Source organism: Rhincodon typus, chromosome 2 (genome assembly GCF_021869965.1).
Source record: "Rhincodon typus isolate 14 chromosome 2, sRhiTyp1.1, whole genome shotgun sequence".
In the NCBI taxonomy this organism is placed as follows: domain Eukaryota; kingdom Metazoa; phylum Chordata; class Chondrichthyes; order Orectolobiformes; family Rhincodontidae; genus Rhincodon; species Rhincodon typus.
In genome coordinates this window covers 102264868-102282609 of record NC_063333.1, presented here as the reverse complement: position 1 = coordinate 102282609, position 17742 = coordinate 102264868, and the positions used below count along the sequence as shown (strand labels likewise).

The 17742-nt window shown below is 40.4% G+C and overlaps 1 protein-coding gene across 1 annotated transcript in view; it reads left to right on the top strand.

Annotated features, from left to right (window-relative positions):
- Positions 1-17742, top strand: part of LOC109919117 (A disintegrin and metalloproteinase with thrombospondin motifs 16) — a 226707-nt gene that overhangs the window by 89201 nt on the left and 119764 nt on the right. The window contains exons 10-11 of the mRNA XM_048618170.1: positions 4711-4864; positions 9366-9461. Coding sequence (XP_048474127.1) covers positions 4711-4864; positions 9366-9461 — 250 coding nt within the window. The remainder of the gene's footprint in view (positions 1-4710; positions 4865-9365; positions 9462-17742) is intronic.

The window sequence follows — 17742 nt, the reverse complement described above, 5'->3', positions numbered from 1 at the left end:
TATTGGAAGATCCCATCTGGTTCGCTAATGTCCTTCAGGAAAGGAAATCTGACACCCTCACCTTGTCTGGCCTACATGTGACTCCAGACCCACAGCAATGTGGTTGACTCTCAACTGCCCTCTGAAATGTCTGAGCAAGCCACTCAGTTGTACCAATCGCTATAAAGTCTCAACGAAATGAAACTGGACGGATCATCTGGCTTTGACCTAGGCACCAGAAAAGACAATGGCAGAAACAGCCCTGTCGACCCTGCAAAGTCCTCCTCACTAACATCTGGGGGTTAATGTCAAAATTGGGAGAGCTGTCTCTTAGACTAGTTAAGCAATAGCCTGACATAGTCGTACTCACAGAATCATACCTTACAGACAATGTCCCAGACACCACCATCACCATCCCTGGATATGTCCTGTCCCACCAGCAGGACAGACCCAGCGGACGTGGTGGCACAATGGTAGAGGGAGTTGCTCCTGGAGTCCTCAACATTGACTCTGGACCCCATGAAGTCTCATGGCTTCAGATTAAACATGGGCAAGGAAACCTCCTGCTGATTACCATATATCGTTCTCCCTCACCTGATGAATCAGTACTCCTCCATGTTAAACAACACTTGGAGGAAGCACTGAAGATGGCAAGAGCACAAAATGTACTCTGGATAGGGGATTTCAATGTCCACCACCAACAGTGGTTCAGCAGCAGTACTACAGATCGTGCTGGTCGGTTCCTAAAGGACATAGCTGCTAGACTGGGTCTGCGACTGGTGGTGAGGGAACCAACAAGAGGGAAAAACATACTTGGCCTCATCCTTAATAATCTGCCAGCTGCAGCTGGATCTGTCCATGACTGTGTCGGTAAGAGTGATCATCGCACAGTCCTTGTGGAGACGAAGTCCCACCTTCACATTGAGAATAACTTCCATTGTGTTGTGTGGCACTATCACCGTGCTAAATAGGACAAACTTCTCACAGATCTAGTAACTCAAGACCTGGGCATCCATGAAGTGCTGTGGGCCATCAACAACAGCAGAATTGTACTCCAGCACAATCTGTAACCTCACGGCCCTGCATATACCCCCACTCAACCGTTACCATCAAGCCTGGGGATCAACCCTGGTTCAATGGAGAGTGCAGGAGGGCATGCCAGGAGCAGCACCAAGCATACCTGAAGATAAGGCATTGCACACCAAACAGCAAAAGCAGCAAGTGATAGAAAGAGCTAAGTGATCCTACAACCAACGGATCAGATCTAATCTCTGCGGTCCTGCCACGTCCAGTTGTGAATGGGTGTGGACAATTAAACAACTCACTGTAGAAGGTAGATCCACAAATATCCCCATCCTCAATGATGGAAGAGCCCAGCACATCAGTGCAAAAGATAAAGCTGAAGCATTCGCATCAGTATTCAGCCAGAAGCGCCAAGTGGATGATTGATCTAGGCTTCCTCCAGTGGTCCCCAGCATAACAGATACCAGTCTTCAGCGAATTCCATTCACTCCATATGATATCAAGAAACTCTTGGAGACACTGGATACTGCAAAGGCTATGGGCCCTGACAACATTCCGCCATAGTACTGAAAACTTGTGCTCCAGAACTTGCCACTCCCCTAGCCAAGCTGTTCCAGTATAGTGACAACACTGGTATCTACTCGGCAATGTGGAAGATCGTCCAAGTATGTCCTGTACACAAAAAGCAGGACAAATCCAACTCGGCCAATTACCGCCCATGTCTACTCTCAATCATCAGTAAAGTGATGGAAGGTGTCATCAACAGTGCTATCAAGTAGCACCTGCTCAGAAATAACCTGCTCAGTGACGCCCAGTTTGGGTGCCACCAGGGCCACTCAGCTCCTGATCTCATTACAGCCTTAGTTCAAACATGGACAAAAAAGCTGAATTCCAGAGGTGAGGTGAGAGTGACAGCCCTTGATATCAAGGCTGCATGCAACCCAGTGTGGCATCAAGGAGCCCGAGCAAAACTGGAATCAATGGGTATCAGGGAACAAACACTACGGTGGTCGAAGTCATACCTGACACATAGGAAGATGGTCATAGTTGTTGGAGGTCAATCATCTCAGCTCCAGGACATCTCTGCAGGAGTTCCTCTGGGTGGTGTCCCCAGCCCAACTATCTTCAGCTGCTTTATCAACGACCTTCCCTCCATCGTAAGGTCAGAAGTGGGGATGTTTGTGCAATCATTGGCAATGTTCAGCACCATTTGTGACTCCTTAGATACTGAAGCAGTCCGTGTTCAAATGCAACAAGATCTAGACAATATCCAGTCTTGGGCTGACAAGCGGCAAGTGACATTTGTGCCACACAAATGCCAGGCTATGAACATCACTAATAAGAGACAATCTAACCACCATTCCTTGACATTCAATGGTGTTACCATCACTGAATCCCCTACTATCAACATCCTAGGGGTTATCATTGACCAGAAACTCAACTGGACTCACAACATAAACACAGTGGCTACAAGAGCAGGCCAGAAGCTAGGAATACTGCGGCAAGTAACTCACCTCCTGACTCCTCAAAGTCTATCCACCATCTACAAGGCACAAGTTAGGAGTGTGATGGAATACTCCTGACTTACCTGGATGAGTGCAGCTCCAACAACACTCAAGAAGCTTGACACCATCCAGGACAAAGCAGCCCGCTTGATTGGCACTACATCCACAGGCATCCACTCCCTTCACCACCAATGCTTTGTAGTACACACTGCTGCTATCTACAAGATGCTCTGCAGAAATTCACCACAGATCCTCACACAGCACCTTTCAAATCCACAACTACTTCCATCTAGAAGGACAAGATCAGCAGACCTGTGGGAACACCACCCCCTCCAAGTTCCCCTCCAAGCCACTCACCATCCTGACTTGGAAATATATTGCCATTCATTCACTGTCGCTGGGTCAAAATCCTGGCATTCCCTCCCTAATAGCATTGCGGGTCAACCCACAGCAGGAGAACTACAGCAGTTCAGGAAGGTAGCTCTTCACAACCTTCTCAAGGGCAAATAGGGATGGGCAAGAAATGCTGGCCAACCAGCGATGCCCACATCCCACAAATGAATAGAGGAAAAAAAATGAAACACTGTAATTGATGTATTTTAATAATTCAGGCTTTTATGTTCACCAGTCATAAATTGAGCAATTTGTCCTGTATATTGAAAAGGGGCTCTGGATTAACTCAATAAATTTTCCAAAGAGCCAAGGATCTCCACTGGACTTCAAGCCCCTGTCTATGGTTATCTAATTTCCATGCACAATTGCTCAAGGAAAGATAGCATAGATGTCAAGAATCTTAGTTCAAAACCTTGTTCATTCAAATAATCTGTTTGAGACATATTTGCCAGATGGAATGTCTCAGTATGAGTGAAGAACCTATTTCAGCAGCTGAATAATGTATTAATCTTCTTTGGTTTTGAATTACAAATTGAGCGATTATAGTAGGTGAAGACCATGTTTTCTTGAATAATTTTTTAAGCTGGGTTTTAAAATTTTTTCTACTGCCAAGTGCTAACTGTAGAACACCGTTCATAATTTTTTTAAAAATATGACAATAAGTATATATGGACGTTACACTCAGAAAGCTATAAAAGATTGGAACACTTGCCCTTGTGTATACATATGCTTAAACTTAGACTTGTCCATCATTAGTTAAATATGATTGCCGATGCTTTCATTGAGTGTTGTTAGGTGAAGGTGTCTTTACATTGTTTTTATGCTTTTATGTCGGAAAATCTGTGTTGGAGAAACTTGGAAAGTTTGGCAACATCTGTGGAAGAGAAACAGAGTTAATATTATGAGTTTGATATAACTCTTCAGAATTCAAAACTTGTTCAGAACTGAGGCAGGCAAAGGTGGGTTGTAAAGATTACATGCCAGTGGTTGGCATCGGGCAACCCATTATGTGTGAACCAGTTGAGCAATTCATTGATCGATTTATGGTCACACAAGGGCCTCCTCCCACTGATGCCAATACAGTGCCAGCAATGCCAGGCACCTACGCAGGCATTGTAAAATGTAAACAACAGAATCATTACCATCAGCTGTATCTAAAGAAGTGGGAACAACAGCAATGAACTCAGTTCTGAACAAGTTCTGAGATCTGAGCAGTCATATCAAACTCAAAACACTTTAACTTTGTTTCTCTCTCCACAGATGCTGCCAGACCTGCTGAGTTTCTCCAGTACTTTCTATTCTTTCTTCAGATTTCCAGCATCCCCATGTATTTTGCTTTTAATAGATTTTCTCATGGGGGTTGTCTCTAAGTGTACTATCTTATATCTTTCACACAAATTTTTTTTTAAAATGTTGCATATAGTTTGGGTGCTTTTAAAATGGAGGTAAAGTTGATTGTTTGTTAACATGTTACTTTGCTTTCTTTGAGTTATATGAGAATCCAAATACAGTTGAATTTAATCTAAATCTATGTAGAAGATACTAATGGCACACATTTCTATTCTTGAATTTTATAGTAAGTTCATATATTCTGCACAATTTAGCATTTGGGGAGTTTAAAAAAAACTATAGAAATTGTTGTCAGTTTGAGCTTTTAAATATTAATTCAGTGTTTCACAAAAGCCTGATGATCTGGTGTTCAGTTATCATATAGTTTACTGCAAAAACAGTGTCACCCTGATTTGTTTTCTACTTTTGTAAATATTGTAGGCACTGCAGCGTTTAATCTTTATAAATCACTTGTACGCAGCACTTCCCAGGCAACTTGTCTCGTTGATGATCCAAAGCCAGCAAAGGAGTACAGATACCCAGACAAGCTGCCAGGAGAGCTCTATGACGCTGACACACAGTGCAAGTGGCAGTTTGGGGTGAAGGCCAAACTCTGCAGGCTAGATTTTAAAAAGGCAAGAAAATGTTCTTGAATTTTAAGTATATTGTTGGCATTGGTCAGAAGTTTACCATTTTGATTTTGTTAACTACCCACTGGATGATCAAGATTAAGTATGTAAACCAAATTAATCAGTAAAGGTTTTTAGTACTTAAATGAAAAAAACATTCAAAGAAATCTTGCAAACCTGAAATATTGTTATGGCTCACTTAATTTCACATTCTTTCTGTCACTCTTTGTTTTCTTTATGAACTGATGGCTCCCTCAGTTACCAGAACTTATTATGGATCACAACAGGTATTTCTTTAACATGCAAGGTCTCCTTGAAATATTTAAATTGTTAAAATATTATATCTAACTTATATTCCTTGCTTGTCACATTCCATGGTACTACATTTCTGTCATTATGTTTCCATTGCAATGCTTTTACTAGTTGACTCAAAATAAAGCAGCAAATAAGATTTGACGAGATAAAGAACGAACAAACAAAATGCAAGACAAACAGTTGGAAAACTGCTGGGAATATACCACAAAAGACTTCTAAAGTGACGAGCAAAATATACAAACAATGTTAAATGGGTAGAGAACATTGGATCTAATTGACTTGTTTTCTTTTAAATTGACAATCAAAATGCTTTTTGGCATAAAGTGCCCTAATGCCACAGCAGTGACTTCTCAGTTTATAAATAGTGCAGGAGTTAAATGATGCAGGAACAGCTAAAGACTTCTCTGCTCATGACCAGTTTTGATGAGGGCAACTAAAGCAAGCAGCCCCTTTTCAGTGGATGCTAGGGATGCCCAAAAATGTGATTTATTGGTCAATTAAGAGTCAGAAACACTTTAAACCACATGTATAGATTGGATATGACTCTTCAGTATTAAATTTGTCAACCATTATGCTTGTTCTGTGAAAGAAATTGCTGGAGTACATTCTGATTTCCGATCCTTGGACTCTCTAAATTTCAGAGGTATAGCGTTAATAACCTACATTTTAGGTTAAGTAAGGATTGGCAAAAGTTATGTATTGGTCAGTTAAGAGTCAGAAACACTTTAAACTTAAACATATTTGCCTCATTCAATTATGACCCCTCTCAGTCAAGATCTAAAGGTCACGTAATGCCAATTTAAAAGCTGGCATTTGCAAGAAAAGATTTGGTGATGGTGCATCTTCAATTGCAGATTCTTCCTCCTCTTTCACTCCTATGGCATATGATCCATGGACTTCGTCAGGATCTGGAAAGAGAGAATAGAAAAAATGGTTAGCAATTGGAAGCAAAAGTATAGTGTAGCAAAATGGTAGCTTCTTGTTGAAGCACAGTAGATTGAGGGGACGAGTTAAATTTGAAAGAAATTTATGTTTTTGTAGTCAATATCCTGTGAAATACTTTCTTGTGCACTACTGTATACAGAATTTCTCATTCTCCTTACTCATGGAAGTGTTTTCAGCAGTTGATAATATGTGAAATGAAGCAGTCCCTTATCCTGTACTGGGTTCACCCTAGATTATGTGTTGATTTGTCTTAAAAGGGTAATGTTGCTTATGTTGCTATGTGGTTTACTGAAGAGTTCAGCTGATCTGTATGTGAGTGTAAAAACTTAGTTTTATGAAAAAGCATTAGTAATGAGCAAGTAAAAGCATTACTTATGGAAGCACTGGCAAAGTTTGGAAACAGCAATAGGAGGAGAGTCAATGAAGACTCTTTCAATGATTGGATGAGAAAAATGAGAAGTGAATAATGCCAATGTTTTTATTGAAACTGTTAGAGCAAACTGGTGCAGGACGTTTGTATTGTGAAAGAGTCTTGGACATCTGTGTCAGAAAATTTGATTTCTCCTTACACTGCCCTTTGGGTTAGAGATTCACAGCATCTGACGTACACATTCCACTTCCTCAGAGCATCTTTCTGACAGGGCAGTATTGGAGATTCTGGTGTTCTTCAAGCCAGCATTTTTTACCACTATCGTAAACAATCAGATTTCAGTTATGTTCCACAAAAAGCAATGCACCATCCATTTCCGGCCCAAAACCTTTTCTCTCCACCACTGCTTGAGATGTCCACTTGGCGCTGAGTCATGCGGACAGCTCATCAATCAAACAATAACTGGACAAGCAATGCTGTTTGTCTATCCACTGTGTATCCATTTTTTAAAATTCTATGTTAAAAAAGTCATTAACATTCTAACTGTTGATGGTGCTATGAGGTTATGTTATCTGACTTAAGTACAGTAGAGCTCCAAACACATTATATGATAGTTATATTCTAGCATTGCTAAATCCCAAATCAAAACACAAGATTAAAGTGATATTTGAAGAAGTGGAAATGGTCTGTATATGCTCTGTCAATATCCATTATGATTTAGAAGTCTTCTGCATCTCCTGTTAGATTCTATGCTCTATTCTGATGTGAAGGATATCATTTAAAAATCATGCCTTTTGTGAAATGGTCATTCAGGGCGACAAAGCAGTCACATCTATTATATATGCAGTATTATGGAAAGGGCAGCAATATTGTAAGGTAAATGCATTTCAGCTATTTATTATCCTTTTTCTTCTTCAATATTGTTTTGTCTTGCTTGTATTTGGGATGCTTCAAGCCTTTTAATCAGTTGTCCTTTGTTGTTCATACAAAATTGACTCTAAATAGTTTTTCTAATGAGAACCACCTTTGTATAACATATCACAGAATGATTTTGGTGCAGAAGGAGACTATTCAGCTTATTGCATCTGTACTGGCTCTTCAACAAGCATATTTGGAAGAAGACAAAATAACTGATCAGGCTTTTCAGACTGCAAAAGGTGTGCCCTGTGTCGTTCTGCTATTATCTGCATGGATGCCTTTGCAGACAAAAATATAGGCCTGTAACTAGTGCAGGTCAGGCTTGTGCTCCAAATGCAGCTGATTGCAGACATGAAAACAACATTAAGATCTAGTTTTCAGTGGTATTTGTAAAAATAGCTATGACATGATGATCAACTGCCATTGTCCCCTAATTAGATGTACTTTCCAAAGTAACACCAAGCAGGCAATGACTAGTTAACTGTCCACAGAAGATCTGGGTCAGCAGACAACCGGATACATCAACATGCCATCTGCTGCAAAGACTTCTGTAGTTATCATATTGTATATGACTGGGAGCATTTAGGTGAGAATTGACAGTTATAAGTGTCAAGTCATAGTCTAGTGAAGATGACCACCATTCTTGGATCTCCAGTAGTACCATCAACTAAACCTCAGCAGCTATCAAGATAGGCACAAGATTGTAGCTAAGAGTAGCCCTGAGAAGTGGATTTATTTTACTTTTGCTCTTATTCCCTAGATTTAGTAAAAGCTAATAATAAGTCAAGATACATCTTCAGCAAAAGACTTGCAGCATTTTTCATTAAATATTTTTGTGGCGCATCAGTTTTAACCCTTTAAATTCTATTTACATTTTATCTTTTTCAATGCAACTGTGTTCCCAGCAGCCATTTTGCACTGTCCTAATGGAGATACCTTGGAAATTTAGATGCAAGTATTCTATTTTATCATTTGTATATGCCTGCAACTAAACATCAGCTGTTTAACCTAAGGGTGGTAGTAAATCTATTCTGACAACTTCAAGACAATATTAAAGACAAATAAAAACTGAAAGAACTGCGGATGCTGTAAATCAAACAAAAACAGAAGTTGCTGAAAAAACTCAGCAGGTCTGGAAGCATCTGTGAAGAAAAAAATCAGAGTTAACATTTTAGGTCCGGTGGCTCTTCCTCAAAACAATCCTGAGAAGGTGTCACCGGGCGTGAAATGTTAACTGATATTTTTTCTACACAGATGCTGCCAAATCTGCTGAGCATTTCCAGCAACTTCCGTTTTTGTTCATGACTAAAGATAATGTGCGCTATAGGGAAGGGACATGGAAGGGTACTAACGAAATTACACTAGAAGAGTGTCAGTATGAGCTTGACTAGCCAAAGAACCTCTTTCTATTTTGTAACCATTCACTGATTCTATATCACATGGGAGTTTGAGACACGTCTGCATTGATGTGATTGTCCGAAATCATGATGAACAAAGACAAAGTTGCTAGAAAAGCTCAGCAGGTCCAGAAGCATCTGTGAAGGATAAAAACAGAGTTAATGTTTCGAGTCCTCAGTTTTGAGGAAGTGTCACCGGACCCAGAACGTTAACTCTGTTTTTTCCTTCACAGATGCTGCTAGACCTGCTGAACTTTTCCAGCAACTTTGTTTTTGTTCCTGATTTACAGCATCTTTCGGTTTTTATTAGATATTGGATAGTTCTGGTTGATTCAGCGGCTCACCACCACCTTCTGGAGGGCAATTGGGGATGAAAATACATGCAGTCCACATGAATGCATAAAGAGGTTAAAAAAAAATGTGGCCTTAATTGGATCAAAAATACTTGTGTTGTTGCTTTAGATTGACACCAACGTGTACTTGTTACTCCTCAGCAACAAGTCAATAACAGTGATCGTTCTCATGGAAAACATTGCAATTGTGTTGATTTTCTGTCCCCTAGGATATCTGTAAAGCACTTTGGTGCCACAGAGTTGGCCGAAGATGTGAAACAAAGTTTATGCCAGCTGCTGAGGGCACTGTTTGTGGGCTCAACCGGGTAAGGTAACCCTTTGCTGTATTCAATTGATAAATAATTTCTTAATTATACCATTTAAAATGTACTTGTCCATTAATTTATTATATGGTTTACAAGAAACCTGGTAAGTTTATATTCTTTTGAATATTTGTAGATATACAAGTAATTGAAGTAGTTGTGGTTTTGGAAATCATGAAGAGATTAGGGCAGCATGGTGGCTTAGTGGTTAGCACTGCTGCCTCACAGCACCAGGGACCCGGGTTTAATTCCACCCTCAGGTGATTGTGTGAAGTTTGCACATTTCCCCATGACTGCGTGGGTTTCCTCCGGGTGCTCGGGTTTCCTCCCCCCGTCCAAAGATGTGCAAGTTAAGTGGATTGGCCATGCTAAATTGCCCGTAGTGTTCAGGGATGTGTAGATTAGGTGGGTTATAGGGGGATGGGTCTGGGTGGGATGCTCTGAGGGTTGGTGTGGACTTGTTGGGCCAAAGGGCCTGTTTCCACACTGTAGGGGATTCTATGAAACTCTATGAAATGTTATGATTTTATATCTAGCCATCTGAACAAACCTGGTTATAGAATTGAACATTCATTTCTGGTCAATTGCAATGTGGTGCAATAGAAAATTCTGACAGAACAATATTAACTCCCAAGCAGGTTAAGCAGAGTTAGTTAGGAACATAGGAACAGGAGTAGGCTATTCACCCCTCAAGCCTGCTCTGCCATTCAATAAGGTCTTGGCTGATCTGTTGCCTAACTCCATATGCCTACCTTGGGCCTATATCCTTTGTTACTCTTGCTTAATAAAAATGTGTCCATCTCGGATTTAAATTTAACAATTGAATTAGCATCGACCACCATCTGAGGAAGAGAGTTCCAAACCTGCACTACTCTTTGTGAAACACAAACTGAAATTGTTTGTAAAGCTTAACAGGTCTGGCAAAATTTTTGAAGAGAAATCAGAGTTATTATTTCGCATCCAGGGACCCTTCCTTAGAATTCCTCTTTGCTTGATTTCTGACATTTCTTATGAATGGCTTGGCCTTAATTCTTTGACTACACCCCCTGTTCTGGAATCTTCAACCAATGGGAATGGTTTATCTTTATCTACCCTGTCTTTCCCTGTTAATATCCTGAAAACTTCAATTAGATCAACCCTTAACTTTCTAAATTCTCGAGAATAAAAGTCTAATTTGTTTAATCTCTCTCATAACTTAACCCCTGAAGTCCAGGTAGCATCCTTGTAAATCTACTTTGAACTCCCCCCAAGTCCAAAACATCCATCCTACGATGTGATGCCCAAATTTGCTTGCAGTTCTCTAAGTGGGGTCTAACTAGGGTTTTGTATAACTGCAGCATAATGTCGCCATCCCTATGCTCTAGTCCTTTAGATATGAAGGCCATAATTCAAGTCACCTTCTTGACTATTTTATGCACATGTTCATGGCATTTTAAAGAGCTATGCACCTGAACCCCCAAATCTCATTGGATATCTAAACAAAAATCCTGATCTATCCTTTTTTGCTCCAAAATGCATAACCTCACACTTGCTTACATTAAAATCCATCTGCCACAGCCTTGGCCATTCACCTAATCTATCAGTATCCTATTGTAATTTTATGTTGTGGTCAACACTGTCTACAATGCTGCCCAATTTTGTGTCATCAGCAAATGTGGATGTTTAATGTTTTATGCTATTATCAAAATCATTAATGAATATTGTGAATAATTGAGGCCCAACATACATCCCTATGGGACACGACCAGTCATGTCCTGTCAATTTGAGAACTTACACATTATTCATAGAATGATAGAATCCCTACAGTGAAAGCAGCCCATGCAGCCCATTGAGTCAACGCTGCTTCCAAAGAGTAACCTACTGAGATCCAATCCCATACCTTATCTCCATGACCTTGCATTCCCCACAGCTAATCCACCTAGCCATTATTCTAACTCTGTTTCCTGCCACTCTTCCAATTTCCTATCCATGTCAGTAATTTGCCATCAATTCCATGGGTTTCCACCTTAGCTGACTGTCTCTTGTATAGGACTTTATCAAGAGCCTTCTGGAAGTCAATATTAACAATATCCATCGACTTACCTCTATCCACCACCTTTGTCACCTCTTCTAAAAACTCTGAGGTTTGTCTGAACATATAAAGTGAGTTTTATCTCAGTGGCAGTAGGTTAGGGTTGATCTGACCAGGCATGAGCAGAGCTTTCTAATGATAGAAAAGAGCAGTTCCTGCTAGGCATTCTACGCTGGTTGAGGCATATACCAGAACCTATATTTCCATTCTACTGAGATGAGAGGATGTTGTATTAATTTAGCATAAGAGCTGAATGTACGTGAAGATAAAGTTCATAATGCAGAGAACAATGGACACGAGAGTGGATTGCAATGTTTGGTCTGGAAAGGAGACTCGCCGCTTGGAGTGGCACCTTGCAAAGTTTAGTTCCTCATTTCACGAGTCTAATTCAAGAAAGCTGATGAAAACCCTGCCACAATTTTATAGGTATGGATGTATTCAGCTTTTTTTTTATTCTTATCCATCTCTGTAGAACTGATGACAATAAAAATCAACTTAAGTTTTTATATCCCATTGTATAATGGGTGACAAACGCATTCCCGTTATTTTGAAGGGTGTGCTAAAATTTACTGTTATTTATCTGCCTGCTTAAAAATGAGAAGCATTTTTTAAAGACCATTCTAATCATCTCTGACTAACTGATTTTAATCTATTTCAACCTAACTCCTACTCTTCGTTTTTTATAAGCCAAGCTTAGACATCCTTGCATTGTACAATTATAGTCTGATGAAAGGTATTAATTGACAAACCCAAAGAAATCTTGGAACATTTTTTTAAGTTTATTTGCAATGTACAGCCACTCCACACGCTCTTCTATGGGAGCTGAAAAGCTGAACTGTTTGTCACACAGAGAACATACTTCGTTTTAAAAATATTGACCATACAGCTGATCACAATTTTCTGTTTTCTATCCACTGGTCACCCAAGGAATTTGTGGTAATTGTATATTAATCTATTGGTTGCAGGTGTCACTGTCATTAGTCAATGTCAGTGTGCTATCATTGTCTCTTTTACTGATTAAAAGCTTAGTTGTCGTTTTTCAATATTTATATCATTTGTTTCATAGAAACATCAAAACATAGACAATACGAGTAGTGTGAACCATTCAGCCTTTTGAGCATGGTGCGCCGTTCAATATGATCATGGCTGATCATCCAACTCAGTACCCTGTTCCTGCTTTCTCCCCATGCCCCTTGAGAGCTATATCTGATTTCTCCTTGAAAACATTTTGTCCTCAACCACTTTTTGTGGCAGAGAATTCCACAGGTTCACCACTCTCTGGTTGAAGAAATTTCTCCTCATTTCAGTCCTAAATGGCCTACCCCATATTCTTCAACTGTGTCCCCTGGTTCTGGACTCCCCAGTCATCAGGAACATCCTCTTGCATTTAACCTGTCTAATTCTGTTAGAATTTTCCAGGTTTCTATGAAATTCCCCCCACCATCCCACCACCTCGATCCCTTTAAACTTCAGTGAATATAGTTTTAACCAATCCAGCCTGTCTTCATACACCAGTCTTACCAGCTCAGAATCAGTCTGGTAACCCTTTGTTGCCTTCTCTCCATAGCCACAACATCCTTCCTCTGATAAGGAGACCAAAACTCGAGGTGCAGTCTCACCAATGCCTTGTATAATTACAGCAAGACATCATGTTCCTGTACTTGAATCCTCTTGCTATGAAGACCAGCATACCACTTACCTTTTTCACTGTCTGCTCTATCTGCATACTTCAAGCAACTGGTGTACAAGGACAGCCAGGCCTCAATGCATCTCTCTTCTTCTCAATCCATTGCCATTCAGACAATAATCTGTCTCCAGATTTTTCTACCAATGTGGATAATCTCACAATTTATCCACATAATGCATCATCTGCCATGCATTTGTCCATTCACTCAACTTGTCCAAATCACACTGTGGCACCTTTGCATCATCCTCACAATAAACCCTCCTAATTGGCTTTGCATTGTCTGCAGACTTGGGGATATTATGTTCCCTCATCTGAATCATTGATATACAGGGGTTTCTGCTATAACATTGCATTCCATTGCACTATAAATTTCACTATATAAATAATGGGGCCCATGGGAAAAGTGGAGTTAGGGACACAAAGGACACATCATAATTATATTTTCCAAAATTCTTTCTCACCTGTGTAGCTTCATTCTTATAGCTGCAGTTATAATGACAGTTTATCAGACAGGTGATGCTGCAAAGAGGCAATACATTTACGAATCTGACCTTGTATTTGCAATGAAGTGACAGCTGGGCTTTGAATAGAGCTCTTCCACTGGAAATCCCAGCAATGGTCAGTACTGCATGATAGTGTGAGCATCATCCAAAAGAGGTGAGCAGTGCAAAATTGTGTGAGATATATAGCCAGCAACCCTCCATGAAACTCCCCCGAAATTGACACTTTGGCAATTTCAGATGTAATCTTTAAACCTGCCTGAAATAAGTGGAAAATCGTTGGAGAAAGAGGTCAGCAGTGCAAAATTGTGTGAGATTGATCTCACAGCCAGCAACTTTCCATGAAACTCATCTGAAATTGACACATCGGCAATTTTTAGTAACATTCCCTCCTCTATTTAAATGCTGATCTGACCTGACATTCCATCAGCACAGACTTCTGGATAGATTTTCAGATAAGTGAAGCAGAAGAATCTGACCTTTCTTTCCTGTGTAGCCCATTGGCATCGAAGTTAATTGTAGGATTAAAAAGGGTTCAAACCTGAGTAACGTTGTATTCAAAATAGTGATGGAAAAGAGCACGTTGTAACACAGACAATTTTTGCTATAAATGATTTACATACGCAAGTTCAAAAATTCTTACATACTAAATGATGACAAAATCTAGGCAAAATACTACACACAAAGGTGCATGTTTTAACTGCACTCATATTATTTTCAACTATTCTTCATCTTTTACTTATACCCTCAATTTAGCATTGGAGTCCATTCTTCTACTTAAATGAGCTACATTTCAAAAAAATGCTGAATTGCGTTATAGCCAACACAAGTTCGCACCTTAGAAATAGTGTTCCCCTATTCGTCAAACACATTATAGCCAATTTGAGTTGCTGGAACACACGTTATTGGAGAACCCCCTGTATATCGTGAATAAGTGGGGTCCAAGTACTGATCCCTGTGGTACCCAACTAGTCATTGATTGCCACTTGGAAATTGCCCATTTATTCCTACTCCTTGCATCTTGTCCTTCAATCGATTCTGTATCCATATCAGTACACTACTATGAATCTCGTGCTTTAATTTTACGAGCTAATGTCGTGTGGGACCTTTATTGAAAACCTTCTGAACGTCCAAATAAACCACATCCATTGGCTCGCCATTTCAAAATCTAAAGTCAGTAGATGTTGAGGCAGAGACGAGGTATTTTTAGTAGATACTTTTATTCACTAGAGTGCAACCCACATATATCTGACTGAGGATTTTTTAATGATGGATCAATACTTTGATTAGTCTAGAAATTAATCACTGAAAAAAACAGGAACCAATAATAATGTATTCTGGTATATTTATCTAAGTTCTCCTGAGAGGGACTGTTTAAAAGTGGATGATATGCTCAAGTTTAATGCCTTGCCAAAACATCAAAGTGGGAGTTGCTGTACTTGTACTACTTATATGAATTGTAGCAAAGAGCAACACGATTATAATTTTTAACTGACAGGTTAATTGTATGCAAAAGCTGCAGTGATTTTCCTTGGCATGAAATGAAAGTCAAATGAGCTAAATGGATATATAATTAGTAAGCCATCTATGCCAGGTTTAAATTATAAGCACTTTTTAGAGCCAAGTTCTTGTTGGCTGTTTATCAAAATATGATGTATGTCTGTAGTCCCAGGTTTATTGGAAATGTTTCACTTTCTACAAATACAGAAGTAAAAATTTTTTTTCCTGGTTACAGTACTGGGTGAGCAGAAATTTCCTTCAATTAAAAGTTGGAAAGGCTAAAGCCATTGTTTTTGTCCTGATTCCAAATCCTGTTTCCCAGCTACCACATCCATCCCTCTACTTGGGACTGAAGCAGGTTGTTCACAACCTTGGTGCTACATTTGACCTTGAAATGGGATCCCACCCACACATTCCTGCTGACTGGTTCTATCTTTGTAGCTGCCGAAACCCTCATTCATGCCTTCTCTCTCACATTCTTCCCTCCATATACCTCAGGCAATCTAAAATCCTACTGTCTATGTTCTGACTCTCACCAAGTGTTGTTCGTCTGTCTCCCCGGTGCTTGTTGACCTGTGTTGCTCACGGTCAAGTAGTGACTAGATTTTAATGTCATTCTTGTTTTCAAACACCTCCAAGGCCTCATCCTTCCCAACTTCTAGTTCTGCATTATACCTCTCAGACAGGAGGCTGCTAACTAAGGGAAGAGCCCATTGTTTAAGGGACAATGTATAGGCATGGATAGAGGATAGGATGACTGGCAGAAGGCAGAGAGTGGGGATAAAGTGGCTTTTTTCAGGATGGCAGCTAATAATTATTGGAGTTAAGAAGGGGTCTGTGTTGGGGCCACAATTATTCGTATTATACTTGAAAAATCTGGATGAAGGAACTGAGGGCATTGTTGCTAAGTTCGCGGATGACACAAAGAAAGGTAGAGGGACAGGTAGTATTGAGGAAGTGTCGAGGCTGCAGAAAGACTTGAACGGGCTAAGAGAGTTGGCAAAGAAGTGGCAGTTGGAATACAATGTGAGAAAGTGTGAGGTTATGCACTTTGCTAAGAAGAATAGAGGTGCAGACTATTTTTCAAATGGGGAAAGGCTTCAGAAATCTGAAGCACAGAGGGACTTGGGAATCCTAGTTCAGGGTTCTCTTAAGGTTAACACGCAGGTTAAGGATCAATTGGCATTTAGAAAGACAAATGAAATGTTAATATTCATTTCAAGTATGCTTGTATACAAGAGCAGAGATGTACTGCTGAGGCTGTATGAAGTTCTGGTCAGACCGCATTTGGAATATTATGAGCAGTTTTGGGCCCTTATCGAACGAACGATATGCTAGTGTTGGCAGAGTCCATAGGAGGTTTACAAGAATGATCCTGGGATAAAGGGCTTGTGATGCGAGGAGCAGCTGAGGACTCTGGGTGTGTACTTGATGGAGTTTCGAAGGATGAAGGGGGATCTCATTGAAACTTACAGAATACTGAGAATCCTGGATACAGTGGAGAATTTGTTTCCATTAGTAGGAGAGATTAGGACTTGAAGACACAGCCTCAAAGTGAAAGGTCAACCCTTTAGAACTGAGATGAGGAGTAATTTCTTCAGCCAGAATGTGGTTATTCTGTGGAAAGCATTGCCACAGAATGCTGTGGGGGGCCATTTATTGCGTGTATTTAAGACAAAGATAACTTATTGATTAGTAAGGGGATTGAGGGTTACAGGGAGAAGGCAGGAAAATGGGATTGAGAAACATATCAGCCATGATTGAATCGCAGAGCACACTCGAATGGTCTAAAGCTGCTCCTATGTCTTATGGTTTTTTTGGACACACCTGCATTAGTTTAATTTTGGCCTGTTGTGCATCCCTGATTTTAACCAAACTACCATTAGTGGCCAAGCCTTCAGTGCTTGGACCTTGTAGCAAGATCAGGACTACACTTAGGTGAGTGGATGTTACCAGGCTTAAATGAATACAACTATTTATAGGGGATGGCAGGAGAGGGCACCTCTGGAATCCTAGCAGGGCCAATTTCCATTTGATCAGACATTGCTATGGCATAGGTGCTAATGTACCTAATAGCTATCCTAAGAGTTGAGATATATCAGCTCTTTAATCCACATCTCCCACATTATTGTATCCCTTTTAAACAGTCACACTGTATCACTAGCCAGCAACCCCACCCGCCCAGCCCCCCGCCATCTCTATCTTTCCCTGGGCATTAACCTGCAACAGTGTTCTTTATCCTTTCAAGGATGTGCAGAATGTGGAATAGGAATATAGAATCTCTACAGTGTTAAAGCTGGCAGTTCGGCCCATCGAGCCCATACCAACTCTCTGAAGAGTATTCCACCCAGACCCACCCTCCTACCCTATCCCCGCACTTCCCCTGGACACTGTCGGCAATTTAACATGGCTTGTCCTCCTATCCTGCACGTCTTTGGACTTTGGGAGGAAACTGAGCGCCCAGAGGAAACCCATGCAGACATGGGGAGAATGTGCAAACTCCATTTAAACAGTCGCCTGAGGGTG